The 16521-nt window shown below is 40.2% G+C and overlaps 2 protein-coding genes across 2 annotated transcripts in view; both read right to left on the reverse strand.

The window, feature by feature from the left end:
• Window positions 1-11721: 11721 nt before the first annotated feature.
• On the reverse strand, window positions 11722-13703 carry ndufa4a (NDUFA4 mitochondrial complex associated a). Its single transcript, XM_032537035.1, has 4 exons — window positions 13454-13703; window positions 12716-12804; window positions 12402-12462; window positions 11722-11995 (listed from the first exon to the last, which is right to left on the reverse strand). Exons 1-4 carry the CDS (start codon window positions 13493-13495, stop codon window positions 11939-11941), a joined length of 249 nt encoding a protein of 82 aa, XP_032392926.1. The 5' UTR covers window positions 13496-13703; the 3' UTR covers window positions 11722-11938.
• A 699-nt stretch (window positions 13704-14402) lies between these two features.
• The window catches only part of slc35b1 (solute carrier family 35 member B1), a 7144-nt gene continuing 5025 nt past the window's right edge, over window positions 14403-16521 (reverse strand). Inside the window, exons 7-9 of the mRNA XM_032537030.1 lie at window positions 15798-15904; window positions 15498-15651; window positions 14403-15077 (exon numbers count right to left, since the gene is read on the reverse strand). Coding sequence (XP_032392921.1) covers window positions 15025-15077; window positions 15498-15651; window positions 15798-15904 — 314 coding nt within the window. The 3' untranslated portion in view covers window positions 14403-15024. The remainder of the gene's footprint in view (window positions 15078-15497; window positions 15652-15797; window positions 15905-16521) is intronic.

Genomic DNA, 16521 nt, shown 5'->3' on the forward strand with positions numbered 1-16521 from the left:
TTAAATGCCAGCATACGAAGAACATTTGTGCATTTTATTGGGTCAGAGTTAGGCTACGGTGACTGTGTTAGGCTTCCACCGAAAAAAAAGCTGGTCTTTTGAATGCCTACAAAAACACATTCCCTCTTCGAATCAATAATCCAATATGTTCAGTCAGAGATAACAGATGATCAGAAGATAGGTGGTGCCAGAAGGTGCCTCTATCACCCCTGGCTCACACATTTTAAGTGAAGAGAGGGCCCGCCAAAAAGCATCTCAAAGGACTGCCAATCACCTCCAGCAATGATAATACCAGAGATAAATGAAGGCAATAACTAGCAATGGGATTAGACTTATATAAAAGTGTTAAAGAGGGAGATTTGGGACATTTGTCTCCTCCACTACAGTGCAAATATGGCAGTGCAGTGCAGTGAACGCAAATGTGAGATTGTTTTTTGTGGATCATTTTCAGCTGACATTATCATGGATTCATCACATCATTTGTTAATCATTTGTAGTGCACATGCCTATTTAATGTGTGTTTAACAATGTAACAAATATACTTATAATAATATCTAAATAACTGTCACTTGCTGCCCATATGATGTCTGTCCAAGAGAACAATCAAAAATATATCCAGATGTAAATTGCAATTTGATGTATATGCACTTGATTTCAAGTTTCAACATCAATGTTAAATGTACGTGTGGTATCTGAAATGTTTTTCGGTTTCGAAATTGATTGCCCTTTGTTCTTTCTGTACACGTTCTTGCCTGCAGATGATATCAGATGTTTTGCAGCATCTATATTAGTAACGTGTCTGTGTGTCCTCATAGAGGTGTATCATAACACCTTGAAATACCTATTTCCGCCTCATTTAACTTCAACTGATTTCAGGATGTTGGAGCCTGTCACCTATCATTTATTACTGCAGTGAACATTATCCAAGGTTTTTCTGACAACCTTATGATAATAATTGGGAGAGTAAAAAAAAATCATCTGAATGTTTTTGAGCCATTCATTTCCATCCCATACATGCAATTTAGTTCATTGTATATTTAGTGCATGAATTCTCTTCTTTTGTGGCTATGAATGTGGTTTTAGTCTCATCACACTAAACTGCAATCAAAGGCACTGTAATGAGCAAATGTGGACTGTATGAGGAGTGCATCTTAATGCACATCCTCTGGTCCTTCTGCGTGGACTTTGAGTCATCATGGAAGGAATCATTTTATTGCAGCTTAATGCATTTCAGAAGATAAAATATCAGGGCTTTGTAAACAAACAACCTGGGTCATCAAACAGAACAAAACTGCACATCTATTAGGGCTAATCATCGTGAATAGATGGACATTGGGGTCCACAGAGAGCTGAGATTAAAACCAGTGGGTGGTAGAGACAAACAATACAAGGCACTGGAGCTAATACGCGAACAAAACAGAAACAGAAGCAATATTATTTTGCTCTGATCACTCACCCGTCTCGTTACGTGACCGGTGGTGTTTTCAGATGATGAATTCACATTTGTACAGACAAGCTGTTTCTAACTCTAGCATAAGTGACAAAGTACATTATGTCTTAAAAATGTTAAGCATTTCAATTCGGTTTTTTTTTTATTCAGTTGCATTGTGGCAGCAAGTTTGAATTTCACATGATGTTGTGTAAGCAACATATAGGACGTAATTTGCATGTTATTTTGGAGTAAGCCACACTAATGCTGTTCAAGATAACAGGAAATGTAAAGCAGGCATTAAAATTGGACTCCTTTTCTTTTGAAGGGTACTCATGGGACGATGGCTACCAGCAAAAAAAGTGGTACTGAAGACTATAAACAAAAGAAACCTTCAGTCGGATACATTCAAGAGGAGCTGTCAGTTCAGCAACAATAAGCAAGACTTCAACCAAAATGATGCATACGGTAATAGTGTAGATCATGTTTTGTTTAAAATGGAAAGGTAATGTGTGTGTGTGAGTAGTGTAAAAAAGAAAATTCTATTCAGTTATTCTCCTGTTTCACTTTGGACCTTTAAACCTATTTGAAGTCTGTACTGTTTGTGTGTTTATTGCAGAGCTCGAAAAGAGAAGATGATGTTAGGTTTCTCCGCTACACCCAAACCATTTTAATATTTGCACACACTTTGATAAACAAGTGGCTACATCAACATCAAGTTACATTTTTAGGCCTAAATGGGATATGAGACATCAAACAGCACCACTAAATATTCCTATGTTATGATGGTCGCTGGAATTATAGATCTACAAGCTTCATTTTGCCCTTTTGGTTTTATTGTTTGTCTGCTCTTTAAAGGAGCGTTAAATGTAACATGAATCTAACTAAATGTTGCAGTGTGGGTATAATTATGTTATTGGACAGTAGAAAAGCTCTACAGTAGGCTAATGTGCTGCAGTTGCTTCCCGCTCGACTTCAGATGGGTACCCAGTAGGCCTGATTGGCTATATGCAGCCTAATCAGACATGCTGGATTGTCTTGCTTAACATTTTATCCCCATCCTTGTATCAATTTTCAACTAAATTAGCCTGGTCCACCAGAGATGTAGCAGAATTAGGCAAGGGGGATGGAGGGGCTGCTACCACAGTTCAGCATCACAGTATTCACAGTCTGCCACATTGAAGGCTGCATAGTGTGCTTAATTTCATTCAGAAGCAAAGGAGCTAATACTGAGTCCATGTGTCCTGGGTTAGCTGACGTTAACGTGTCAAACTAGCACTGTGTTCCTCCATAGTTTCAGTGATACATTCAGAGAGGTTATACCACCCCCTGTAGGCCCAGCTTATTGTGACATACAGTACATTTCTGGGCCAGGACAAGAGTTTTGGGGGCCCTAAATGGATCCCACCCCACATTGTGTGTCAGGTGAGGGATTCACACAGACTTGGTGCTGTGTAGAACTCTACAGTGACGTAAGCAATGACATTTTAAACTGCCATTATAGCAATAGCTGGAAAAAATAAGGCCCAATTATATTTTGAATGATGTTTCAAAGTAGATTCAATAACACCTGGATGAAAACGAGGCTAAGAGATACTAAAAAACAAGCTTTTGGAAGCCCCCCCCGTGGCCTGGGCCACTAACCATTTTCTGTGATCCCAGTTAGAGTCTGGCTGAGGAACTTTGATGCATGTTATTGCCCATCTTTCTCTCCTCATTTATTGCCTCCTCTCTATCATGGACTCCTTAATAAAAGGCATTAAATGCCCCCAAATAAAATAAACTTCCAGAAAGAATCGGACCCCAATGTGCAGTTAACTCTAAAACATGGACTGTTGGTCCGATTTCTTTCTGTGTCTGTTTACTCGACTGTTTTTGATTTAGTATTGAACAGTGGAACTGTTGCCGGAAGGCAGCAGCAATGGTGAAACAAGAGTAGAGTCAAATCTGGTCAGAATAGCGTGGAAGTGTGCTGAAACTGAAACTTATCCTTATTTGGCTGGTCCACACTATACAAGCACCTAAAAGAAGTGTAGAAGGTTGAGGGATGAGTAAAGGACTGGGAGCTGTCTGATGGGTGACGACGAGGAGAAAGGAAAGTTGCCTTGGCTGTAGGCAGATGCTGGTTGCAGTGCCAGCTGGTAGAGGGTGGGCCCACCTGTCTCACCCCGTCTCCCTCTTCTCCACTGTGGAGAAAGCAACAGATGGAGTCCGAGTTCTGCTCTGGTCCCAGCACTGCTTCTTCAGTCTGTCCAGCTCTCTACCGCCCCGGCCTGAGGGCACGGTGCCAGGGGAAAATGGGGGCTGCGCCCTGCACCCCCACCTTCCACCCGGCCCTCCACTGCCACAAGGTTCAACTGTTTTACAGAGAGGGGTTGCCCTGCCACATCTTTCTCCCACAAACACTATGCTGCCTCCTCGTGGACAGAAGCAACAACTACATGTTTGCTTTGAAGTCTGAGCGGAGGCTTTTCTTTATTCAGACAAAAACATGCCCTCTCAAGGTCTCTCACCGATGCCAGCTTTGAAATGATCAAGACCGGAGGCTTCATGTAAGTGGCTCGTTTTTCAGTGAAACAGAGAGGGAGAGGTTGCAAATTGAATATGTCGTACTTATTGATGTGAAGGTGTATTATCCCTAGGGAGTGCTTTGGATACACAGTGATGCATGTGGACTGTGTGATAGCATGATACGGAAAGCATAATGATGCATGGTGGCGGTCAAAAGGTTGTGTCAAACCCCAAAGTCTTGAATTCCGTCACAGGGTGGCTTGGTGACCTTTATGTCACTGGTCTGGTGATAAATCAATGCATGAAGTCTCTAAAGAAGCACTGCCAGCTCATTAAGGATCCCTTAAGAAGCAAGCCACCCACCCCAGTTGTTCTCCTCTAGCCTCTCGCTCATTTTTTTCAACAATGCACACAGCTCTCATTAAAAGAAGCTGGTCCTAATGAAGGAGAAAGGAGAACATTCTAAAACGCAGTCGTTCTAGTAGCTAACATCAGCCTTGATATTTGTGAGCGTCTGTTTCATTAAAAGGTAGAGCTGAATTATGACTATGTTAATCTCTCCAAAAACAGCATAACTGGGCTGTTTCTCCTCCCAGCTGCTCCCAGAGGTGTCTTTAGGGTGCATTACATGTACTCTCTGCCATTCAGGAGGAAAGTTATGGTCGTAGCAAAAGCTTCATTTCAGCGATAAAGGACTAAATCCCAAGGTAGTTATTGATATTTAAAGAGGCTTCTTGTATCTGGTATTTTACTGTAAAGAAGTGACAGTGGTTTACTCCAGGCTGTCGCTCTAGAGAGAGATAGAGTGGACAAATCAAAGACGACCTGGAGCCCAAAGGGGGAGAAAAAATTCCTTGAGTGCTCTCTAAAGAAACTGCAAGGTACCATGGGAGGTCTGTCTACACTCACACGAGGATATAGACTTAGACGTTTCTCACATTGCTTTTTAGGTTTCCTTTAAAGCCTTGCGGCATTGAAATACATTGATTTAATGGAAATAATCTAGAGATTTTCCCACCGCACAAAAAAGGAAATGAGTTTTCACTGGCTCAAAGAATTGACTGAGAAATGCGTAAAGGCAGTCAGTCCAACAGTTCGGTGTTATCTAGACCGACAAAGCTTCTCAATTATCACCGAACATGAAATGAATCTAAAGAGACCAATTTTCGCCAAATAATCAAGCCATTATCATTCATGACTCAATCACAGTGGAAATTACCAAGTCTCTGCTTATGCCCAGCAATGTGGAAGGAAAAAAAGAACAGACGTGAGGAAACAAAAGGATGATAATGGAGCTATAACCAGTTTGTGGCTCCAGTGGGACCACTGTTCACGTGCGTCACTGGAGGTTGGCGAGACATTGGCGCTCTGCCATTCCTGAGTCTGATTGAGTGCAAATTAAATCTTGTTTCATCATTTGAATGGAAGGCAAAGAATGAGAGAAAATGGCCAACAATCTATTTGGAGGCAATATCTGTAAAGGATATCATATCAGAAGAGCATTCAGGGACCATGTTCAGTGCATTTGGTGAATTACAGCTCATATTTTACCACAACAAAACATTGTGCAAGTCTGTCGGTGTTCGGTTTTATCCCTAGTATGAAGTCAATAAAGGTTGATTTGGAAGTTTTGATGAGGAATGACATGTTTTTGTAAAATGATGCCCCAAAAAGTGACATTTACAAAAAAAAAATTGGATGTTGTGTGAACTTCACGGTCAGGGTTATAGAGGTCATAGTGATAAGTGGATGGAGGAAAGTGACCAAAATATGAAAAAGATCCTGCACGTGCTTCCAATCTGACTTTTATCAGACAATTTTCAGGAGACAAAGGGTTCAGTTTCCCAAAATGTCAATTCTTCATTTAGGGAAACGTGCTTATTCACTTCCTTGCCTGGAGTTAGATGAGAAGGCCACCACTCTCATATGGTATCTGTTAAATGTGGTGGCGAGCTTAGCTCAGCACAAAGACAGAAACACAGGGAAAACAGCAAACCTGAAACGTGGAGTACCCGAAGCAGTGGCTTCCTAAAGTCTTGTCATCACTGCTAGGTTGCAGAGACCTCCGTAAAACCACAACATGGCGTTGACATGCCGTTGATACACCTTGGGTTTTAAACGGATTAAACAAACAGGATATAACATGCTAATTAATGAGTTTTAGAGGTGTTGCTAAGTGAATTTTGTTACCTTTAAACAGAGCCAGAGTAGCTGTTTCCAGTCTTCCTGCTAAGCTAATTGATCTAATTGAATTGATCTTCTCAAACTCCCTCTAACTTGACTCTCATTAAAAGTAGACCTTCATTTTCGCAATTTGAGTATATTTACTGTCTCAGAATGAACACGGAAGCTTTTGGTTTTAGGACAGTTTTGCTGTCTTTAAAACAAACCACTGCTTCCAAATTGATTTTACTCTTCTTCATACAGATCAAAACTGCCAAAACTTAAATTATTCTCAATCAGGTTAAGAGATGGTTCTGGTGGACTGTGGGAGAGACTGGTGTCATGGCCACTAGGCCCAGTTAGTCCTCAGAGGTTGATGTTTGGATTGTTTGTGGTGGGTTTGGTGGTGTGTGGATATGCTGTTTGGATGGTGTGTGGATGGAGTCTGGTTGCTTGGTGTCAGCATGGCTCTAATCAGCTGTTGGCAGGCGAATGAGCGGGCGGTCTCTCCCCGCGGCGGCACCCCGGGTCGAAAGCCGGTTTGAAGTTTAATGATGCCAGCTGCCAGCTCCACCAGGCTGTGAGTGCTAACGAGCTGGCACTGGCGGTGGACTGGGCCGCGGCGGCAGCACCTGGAAATGGAGCACACGTTTCAGAGGGGCGGGGCTCCGCTGGGGCTTTTGAGGGGCCTGCTGGAGACCCAGGACGGCACCCAGAGGCCCGCATCTCTTTGAAGAGCGCCCCAATTTCCATATTTCATTACGCACTGCTGACTGACAAGGCCCAGCCAGATGTTCTATTTTCAGCTATTTAAATTTTGACCTGCTTTCCTACCATGGATGCAAAAAGGAAGAAAAAAAACAAACAGATTTCATCAAAACACAGATGCCAATGATGACGGGAAATTGGATCTGGCGTGTCTGCTACTTTTTGCAACATGTAAATCTTCATATCTTTTCATCCTCGTAAAGCATTAAGAGACACATTAGATGTTGTTTCTGAACTTCCCTTTTCATTTCAGACATTTGTTTGACAATCTATCCTGAGGCCTTCACTGTCTTGCTCAAGGACACTTTAACAAGACACCCTGATTGTTTCTGGGATCAAATGTGAGACCTTGTATTTATGAGACAACATCTAACGATCCAACCAGCCCAGCACTGAATTGGCTGCAAAGTGAGTGATGCACACTCTGAAACACCACATAAAGCATGCTCGCACAGCTTGTCTGTCCCTGAGATATTGGAGATGATTAATTCCTGTGGTATTCCTGTTGAAATGGCTGTTAAATTGCAGCGTCCTCACTCAATCCTTCATGCAAAAATACATCGACAACCCTGACCTTTTTGTGCATCTGCTGCAAATGACACTTTGTCATTCTGAGCGTGCAAGCTCAAGGATCAATGGGATTTTTGTTGGAATAAAACTTCTATGATGCAGAAGAAGTGTCCACGTCTGGGCTTCATGAAAACTGAATAACTCTTGAAAGAAGAAGAAAGAAAGGAAAAAGAAGGGGTGAAACACAGATGGGAAAGTGTGCCAAGCAGCTCAGAGTTGAGCACCAAATGGCAAAAAATGAGAGCCACTCCCTCTGTGAGAATCAGAGGGAGAAAGGCTTTCACTCATTACTCAACACAGCTCGCAGCAGGGGAGGGGAAAGCAGTTTTTTCCTTCAGCAATGCATCTGTAAGTGTGTGTGTCTGTGTATGTGTCAGACTTAGTGAAAATAGAGATGTAATAGAGAGCTAATTAAGGCATTACAGAGGCATTATTCACACTGAAGACAAAAGTGACTGAAAGCACTGGTTCCTTGACTTGGGTTCAGATCACTGGTAAAATAATAAAACTGAGGGTTTAGTCACTTGTGGCCATGGTATTGAATTTTTCTGTCCTGTGTGTTTGAGTGCAACAGCACAGAATAATTATCATCTGCATATCTCAAGTTCATGGAGAGTAAAAACAGAAGTTAGAAAGATAAGGTGACATCCTCTTTTAGTGTTTAGTGACAAGAGGAGCTGTAAAGTGGAGGAGATATTACTAACAGCCCATGCTGTATGATAACATGATGCATCAGCATTGTTTTGTGTACGTCTGGAGGCGCCAATGAAAAGTTTCTAAATGTGTAATTTGGCAAAAGCTTCTGAATATGTTTGTTTAAAGCCTCTCTTCTTATGAATGAGGGGTCAGTTTAAATGAGAGGCATGAAAATTTGAATCATGTCTTCAATGAATTTTTGGCAAACTTGCATGTTGCAGTGACTGTATGTACAGTACATCATTGTAAAAAGACTGACATGTTTTGGAACCTAGTTTACAAAAGAAAAAATATATACTAAATATGTATGTATTCAAATAAAACATTCAAAATATATATTTCATTAATCAGATTTTAAAAACCAAAGATTAATCAATCTTAACACAACTTCACTGTTTTGGTTCACTTTCACTGCTCTCATCAGTCTGACTTCCAGCTGCAACAGGCAGTTGTTTTCAGCAAACTGCCCACATGCCCTACCTGCAGCGCCAAACAGCAGACAACGTAGACGACTAGTTAATAAACATCTTGGAGCATTTGGCTGCTAAAGAGCCAGATATTTCCCTCAGGAGTTGGTGGAGAGCAAAACGGAGCTTAAAAAACCAGAGTGAATATTAGATTTAAATTTACCAGATGGCCAGAAACAAATGAATTATAATGTTGCTCCATATCTGTTGGATACATCAAAAAAAGGCAACTATTTAGCAAACACGTTGAGCACAACAACCTTACAAGAGATAAGATGTGAATGTTTGCAGCTTGTTGTAACAAAAAGGTCAATAGATTTTTAAAGCGGCAGAACTTATGTAAAAATCCATATAAAGTCTGTAACATCAGTTCTGTGGAGGAAAAAGCTGTCAAGGGAAAAAAAATGAAAATCACTGCACTTTATTTTCTTGCCACTGATGGTTCTTATAAATGATAAAAAAAAATCAGTAATTTCAGCGAGCTAAATGTCATCTGTTTCTGCATAATCTTCACTGCTGAACTTTCCCGATCGCAGCGATAAAATTAGAGCAGGCCTACTCAAGATAAAAATACTTGAAAAGATAACACAGAAGACTAGCTCCCGCCGACAGACTGTACTTGGTCAGTGTTGCATAAGATTTATGTGTACTTCACTGTCATTAATGGAAAATTACAGCTGCCATATTATGAAGGAAAATGAATTTCAACTATATAATGTGGATTTTTATAAGTAAACAATATTACTAAGCAACCAAGACATCTGTGCATGGATGTGGGTGTAAGATGACTCGTGTATTTATCACTCCTTCCCTTGCACATGCAGTATTGAAACTTGCATAGGCACTATGAAGATGCTTTGGTAAGAACGTTGTTAGTATGAATGGTGCAGGATTCTCTGCACCCCCCCCCCCCCTTTCTGGACTGCCTGACCTTTGGCATGACCTTTAGAAGACAATTTGCTGCAGAAATAGCCTTACGCCTCGCCTCACATTATTTTTTCAATGTTACCTTTGCAGTGTTGCTGAAAAGAGCTGGACTCAACAGAGGGGTCGAGGGGTCAGGAGGAGGAGGGTAAAGATGCAGGTCAGATTAGTTCTACAGTTGTGTTCAGCCAGTGTCCTCGGAGAATTCACTGCCAGGAATCCGTTTGAACTGTGAACTCTCAAGCTGTCTGTCAAAAAGTGGACCCTGTTGACTGTAGGAAAGCCTGGACAACGGCTATAGAGCTTTAGTGTCGGGCAACAAAACACTGAACATGTGTAAGGATAGTATCATTTTCTCTGTAATGCTTTATAATCCTGAATCTCCATCTCTCAGGCCAAATGCAAAAACAAATGAAGGCAGTCTTAATGACTCTACAAATTCATTTTAACATCTACATTAAACAATTTTGATCGGTCCAAAACTGTAGTCCAGACTGAACTACAGTATGTCTACAACTATTAAATAGATTGACACAGAATTTTCTGCAGGCATCCATGATCCCCAGAGGATGTATTCTACTGGTCTGATCCTCGTACTTTTCCTCTCTCGCCACCACAGTTTAGGTTTGTTGCTTTAGTGAAATGTCTTGAGAATTACCCAATGGATTGCCGGTACAGATATTAAGTTCCCCTCTTGGTGATCCCTTAACTTTCCATCTAGCGCCAAAGCCTTTGGTTTATGACTAAATACTTGCTAACTAACTTAAGGCATTCCCATCAGGTTCAGCTGTACTTTGTGTTTAGTGCTAATTGGCAAATGTCAGCATGTTACCACGCTAACATTTGCCAATTAGCACTAAGATGGTGAACATAGTAAACATACACCAGTTAAATATCACCATGTTAGCATTTTTAAGTAGTGTCAGTCACTCGCTTTGTTGATTTCAACAGCCATGACAACAGTCTTTATTTTAAGGCATTTTATTCTTCACGTGTACCAATATTGACTTATAAAATCACAGATGCTAAACATCTAAATATTTAAACGCTTAGAAAGTTTATCAAAGCCCTGATTTGCAAGATTTTCTGTACTTTCCATATGCTGCATGGCAAACTTTGGTTTGAATTTACTTTCATGTTTCATTTTGCAATTTAACTGTTCAGTACAAGAATGTATCAAGAAAATTCAGGAAAACTTGACCTTTGCACATTTCACAATGGAATCAATTAGTTTTATTGCCACTGTGCAGTGGCAGCTTGAACTCAGGCAAAAAAAAAGTTTTTATCTGAAAATGATTTGTTCAAGTGTACTTCCAGTCTTAACTATTATTACTTATAAGTGAAACAACTCAAATGTTCCAAAATGAAGCATGGTAACACGCTGTGCCTGAAGTTAATTCTTATTTCCCCAGATGAAGAAAAAGAGACATGTGAGCGCTCCAGTTGTGGCGAGGGTGGGTGAAGATTTAAATGTGGGCTTCTATTCAAATATGAAGGTCTCCTTGACATTTCTGCACTGCGTTGGCTGTTCATCCTTGTTGCATTTTCCCTGAGCTGCATATGGGCCAGCCCGACCTGTTGACATTTACATACTCATCTGGCTGAGAGTGATGGCATTCTATAAGGAGAAACACCTCCACAAGTCCTACCACTGTTTCCACCACTCAGAGTGTAACACATCAACAGGTTATTGCTTTAAACAAACAAGTCGACCTTTACAGGGAGAGAGCCATGTTCTCTCATTCTTCCCTTTAAACAGCATCTTCTATAAACTTTTGCATTAAAAGCATGGTGCAGCCGGCAGGCCTCATAAACCGGACTAAATACTGATAAAGGTTTCACCACAATGACTGGATTGCTATAGCTGCCACCAGAGCACGCCCACTGCTCAAATGTGACCAGGTTAAAGTCTGCTCCTGCCATACCGAAAGACTCTGGATAGCAGCCAAGAAGAGTAGTACATAACTCACCAGCAGCTAGGTGAAGCCAGGACAAGGTGAAATGGGGTGAAAGCCCAGCCCACATAGTAACAGCAGAGCGTGACATAACTGTAAACAGTGTGGAGGGTGGTCATGTAAATATGTATGTTTGATGCCTTAAAGTGACAACACAAATTAAGACAAGAACCAAGATCAATGACATGGAACTCAAAGTGCCAAAGATAAAATCAGAATAAATGAAACAGGGATGTTGTTTTTCCTGTATGGAGAAGAGAGACTCACTTTATTGATGACCATCAAAAATGAGAAATATAAGACATGGCTTCCAAATGCCAAAAGAATGCAATGAGGAAACTTAAATATGATTCAGTGTGCGGGTTTAGCCTCTGCCTCCCTCAGGTTGTCGTGAGGAAGTTCAAAATGGGTCTGTGCGGATCAGCTCATCTTTGTGGTTTGTTTGGTCCAGCAGATTAGAAATCAGGGCCCTGCTTCTTCAGCTTGCTGTAATCCAAGTTAACTGCATAAAACTGTGAATACAAAACAAATACTCAAGAACAGCTATTTCACACAAAAATGCAATACTTTCCCTCCATGTTACAGAACCATTCAATTTCAAAAGGTCATTCATAAAATGGTCTTCTAATTAAAGTATACCAAATACTTTAGCCTTCCTGTTGTCCTCTGGAAATTCCTTTTACTTTTGATCAAGGCTGAGCAGTTAATAACTTCATTGGATTTGTTACTACAAGTCAGCATTAACCCGATTATGTCATTTGTTTAATTAAATTGAAGGAATAATCCATGGCTCAGCAACTAGTCTGGCAAAGATCCATACTATAAACCGTGAATATAACCACCTACGCTTCAACAAAGACAATCAAGACGGGAACACGGCATGATAATTAAGATTTCTAAAGAGCGACTAAGGCACACCTTGTACTGATCAGTTGGGGCCATCTTGTTCCAGGGCTCTGGGTTGTTCTTGCGATCCCAGCTGGAGGAGAAATCAGGTACACATTACGAAAGATTAATCAACAAAGACTGTAACTTGACAGACAATTCATGGGCGAGTAGCAACATATTTACATGTGTTACAACAACTGTCAGCTTCTTTACCTTTTTCTCATCTGCAAACCTTAATATATGCAGATAACAAACACCCCATCCACCCCATTTGCCATTTTGGAAAAGGGCCAAAAAAAGAATTAAAACCACCAGAACTCCTGTGTCATCACTAGAGCCCTCACCTGACGTCAGGGTTTCTTATGGCCAGACGAGCAAGGTACATCATGGACATGGCTGCCCCTCCACTAATGAAGAATAAAAGGGGGATCAGCTGTAGGTGACAAAGAAACTTTCATCAACATAAAGGCAAAGATCCACAGCCCAAGGAAGAAGCTAAACACACGGAGCCTGCTCATATCTTGTGAAAATCGAAAACACTGCCCTGCAAAACAGCATTCAAAGAGTTGGGCATATAAAACGTGTACAACTTTCTTTCAGTCACCACTTATTGACAAAGATAACTTACTCAAGTCAAAAGAACTGTACAGAAATAACTTGAAAATGTCATAGTAAACACCTTGAAATGCTGGTTGCTAACGCTATCTAGCCAGCTAGCTTAACTAGTAACGTTAGCACAATTAGCTATTTCCAGCACAGCAGACCCTCTTCTCGGCTAGTAATTAGTTGCTATCGTGTTGTGGGTGAAGCTGTGACCTAATTTGACTCCCAAACAATCTACCAAAGGTCTTGACAGTTGCTCTATTGGAGAACCGTGTGTTACTCTAGTATTAATGCAGAATAAAATAAACAATAAAACATATTTAACTTGTCAAAGTCACAGCGGTCAAAGTAAAGACAACTAGCTAGCTAGCTAACTAAATTTAGCTAGCTAGCTAGGTTAAGTCTCAACACAAATTCCCAGATCAAGGTTTAAAAACTCTAACATGAATCTTTATTGAATATAACCGAGCTATACTTACAGCCGGGTGACTTCTAAGCTGTTTGCGCATTGTAGCAAGCATTTTGAAGTTAGTGAGGGACGACTTTGAGCAGAAATAAACGGATTACGAACGGTCTTGTCAAAACGCGCTATATAATCTGCGAGGTCGCTCGGAAGAAAAGGCCATAGGAACAGACTAAGGATGCTAGGCATAACGCCTGACTGATGGTGGCGAAAACACATAATTATTCATTATTATGTGTACTATGTAGAGGTTTTATGTCATACTGGATGTAGTAAATGTCGATTTATTTTGTAGGGTTTCGTCAATATGCTGATGTTTCGCTTAATTTTTTTTTTCAAGCAGTATTTTATACTGGCAAAGCTTAAGTGGTTGAAATGTTGCTCCAATCACATTTCAACCCCAAAACAAAACCAATTCCTGCACCTAACGTTATTTGTAACACAGATATTCTTCTCATTAATGAGCCGTTACACTCTAAATGTATATAATGTATAATGTATGTTTATTCGTGTTTTACTAACGTCCCTGTGGCTACATCTGATAATTTATCTAGTTGTAGTATGATGAACTGTATCATACTGCATTAGCTTAATTATCTTTAGATAATTAAAATGGCAGCATTCAACGAAAAATAAATAACACGTCGATAGTATTGATATGTCAGTGACATACTGGAAATAAAATAGTTTACTGCTCTTGTCTCTTGCATCAGTGTGAGCAGGTTAACTGTCTGTATCATGGTTTGACAGCAGGGGGCGGTGTTTCCTTTTCCTTTTCCTTTTAATTGGTTGACTAACACGTTTCTGGTGGTAATGATTTTCCTCGTAGCTGTACTAAGTGTTTGTTGGCTATTTCACAGTCATTTCCAACAAGCAGCACCCATTCTAAGAGAGTATCTCAAATGATTGATGTGAACCAATCAAGTGAGCTCGGTTTAATATAAAAAATAAAAAAGATCACCATGAAATATCACAATTTCCCTTTTTATGGCAAGTCATTTTTAACTTGTAGAAAATAAAAGTAAAAACAATTCAATAGTGAGATTGGACAAAACAACAGGCTACATACAACAATTTATATTTCATGAATGGCATGATGCTTGGCTGACTTTTTGCCAAAAAATAAACCGCATATGGGATAATTACACATATTCAAGCAACAATTTGTAAACCAAGCCTTATTGTGTGGCAAGTTCATGAATTAAATGATGAAAAACATATGCCTTATGCCTTGTTTGGTTTTAATTTCCATCCAAGGGAGGTGAGCTGGTTTCAGAAACATAAGATTTGTCTAAATACAGTTTTTTACACCTGTGTCTTTCAGCCAGTCCAAATTGCTCCACAAAAGTGTGTTATCTTGTTGTCAAAGTTCATTCAGGACTTGATCCCAAGTTAAATTTGTCTCTTCGATATATCAGCAGTACACAACAGAAGCTGGACTCTCTTTTAAATACAGTTAAGTTAAAAATCTGACCATACTTAAACAAATCAGAGGCACATACAGTATGCCTGTGCAGGACGTCTTATGAAAATAAGATACTGGCTATAGTGTTTTCCTTTGCCTTTCTCTCATGTGCTCCAGATGTTTTAGTGCGTCGTCTTCTTGGGTACTTTGCCAAATTTAGCATCAAATCCGAGACCTAAAGAGAGAAAACCAAATGTGTGATTAAGGCTGCAAAGAAAAGCCTTAGCAGCTAAACAGAAATGATTGTACACTCGGGATTATACAATAAAATTTACACAATGAAATTTAATGAAATCAAATAATTTGAGCATTCTTTCTTTTTCGTCTCTTTTTTTAACAATGTCTGTGTTATATTTTACTGACTCCCCTTCAGCTATACTCTCAATGCATAATTTACCACTCAACCAAATTGTTTGCGTGGGAAGGATTCCCCAGTTGGACCTAATTGTTTGTTATAACAAACACATACAGAAACTGCCTCAGACTACAGTTGAAGGCTCCAACCATGTTTTTGCAAGCATTTTCTAGTGTTAAAGTCCGTCATCGATTTTTCAAAGAGAGGGCAACAGTGTGTTAAACCAGAATTAAGTCTCACCAAGGAATACCAGGATGGTGCCAAGCCATTGCATCATACTCATGACGTTGCCAAACAGAATGACGGAGCCAAGGATGGTGAAGAACTTCCTCGTGGTGGTGACGATGGAGCAGGTCAGAGGGCCAAAATACACCACCGTCATGAAGATGAAGGTCTGGTAAAGGAGTTTAGAAAAAAGAAAAAAACAAAAAACATTAAGAAATGTAATTTAGATTTTAGACAAATATCTTATCAAAGTAATAGATTTCTTCCAAGGGAGCAACACAACACTATCCATCATACAAGTATCCATCCACTTACCTGGCCTAAAGCACTGGTGAGTCCAAACAGAAGAATGTTGTAGATGATGCTCGGGTGGCGTTCAGTAAATCTTAGGAACTCCCATACCTCCCCTGTCCACAATACCGCTGAGAGGAAGAAAATAGACAGAAAATGTCATTTCAAAAACAACTCCGTAATTGAACATAATCTTAGGTATAGTTGCCTTGTCCTTGGCCCTGATGTGCTAAGACAATCAGATCACAGTGTGGACATACGGCATCACCAAGTGGTGTAGTACAGTAACAGCAGTTAGATGAAGCCTTGGTGTGAAGATGTCATGGATTCGTGGGAGTGAAAGTATAAGATGACCTTTATATCTTGGGGAATACCAGCACTTCAAAGCCTGTCCACTTCTGATAAAAGGCAGCAGGAGTGTATTTAGGTGTGTGCAGACACTAAACCTGAGGACCTCTAAAGCCATTTTAATGCAAGATAGTCATGGGGAACATGCTATAAGATCATCTCTCAATGCAAATCAAACCGTCTATTAAGCTAACTGAAATCCCACCATGCCAATCTCTAGGTATGGTGAAAGGTATGTGATGGGGGGGGTAATTTAATTCCAAAGTCCAAGGGTACTTTATCAGGATGCATGGTATCCTGGATTCATGAAATGACCTTGGCCTTTAAAAATAAAAACGTGCCTGCTTCTATGGGAATTTAACATACTTATCTCCCCTGTATTTTAAGGAAGAACATTTAT

This window comes from Etheostoma spectabile, chromosome 15 (genome assembly GCF_008692095.1).
Source record: "Etheostoma spectabile isolate EspeVRDwgs_2016 chromosome 15, UIUC_Espe_1.0, whole genome shotgun sequence".
Classification (NCBI taxonomy): Eukaryota; Metazoa; Chordata; class Actinopteri; order Perciformes; family Percidae; genus Etheostoma; species Etheostoma spectabile.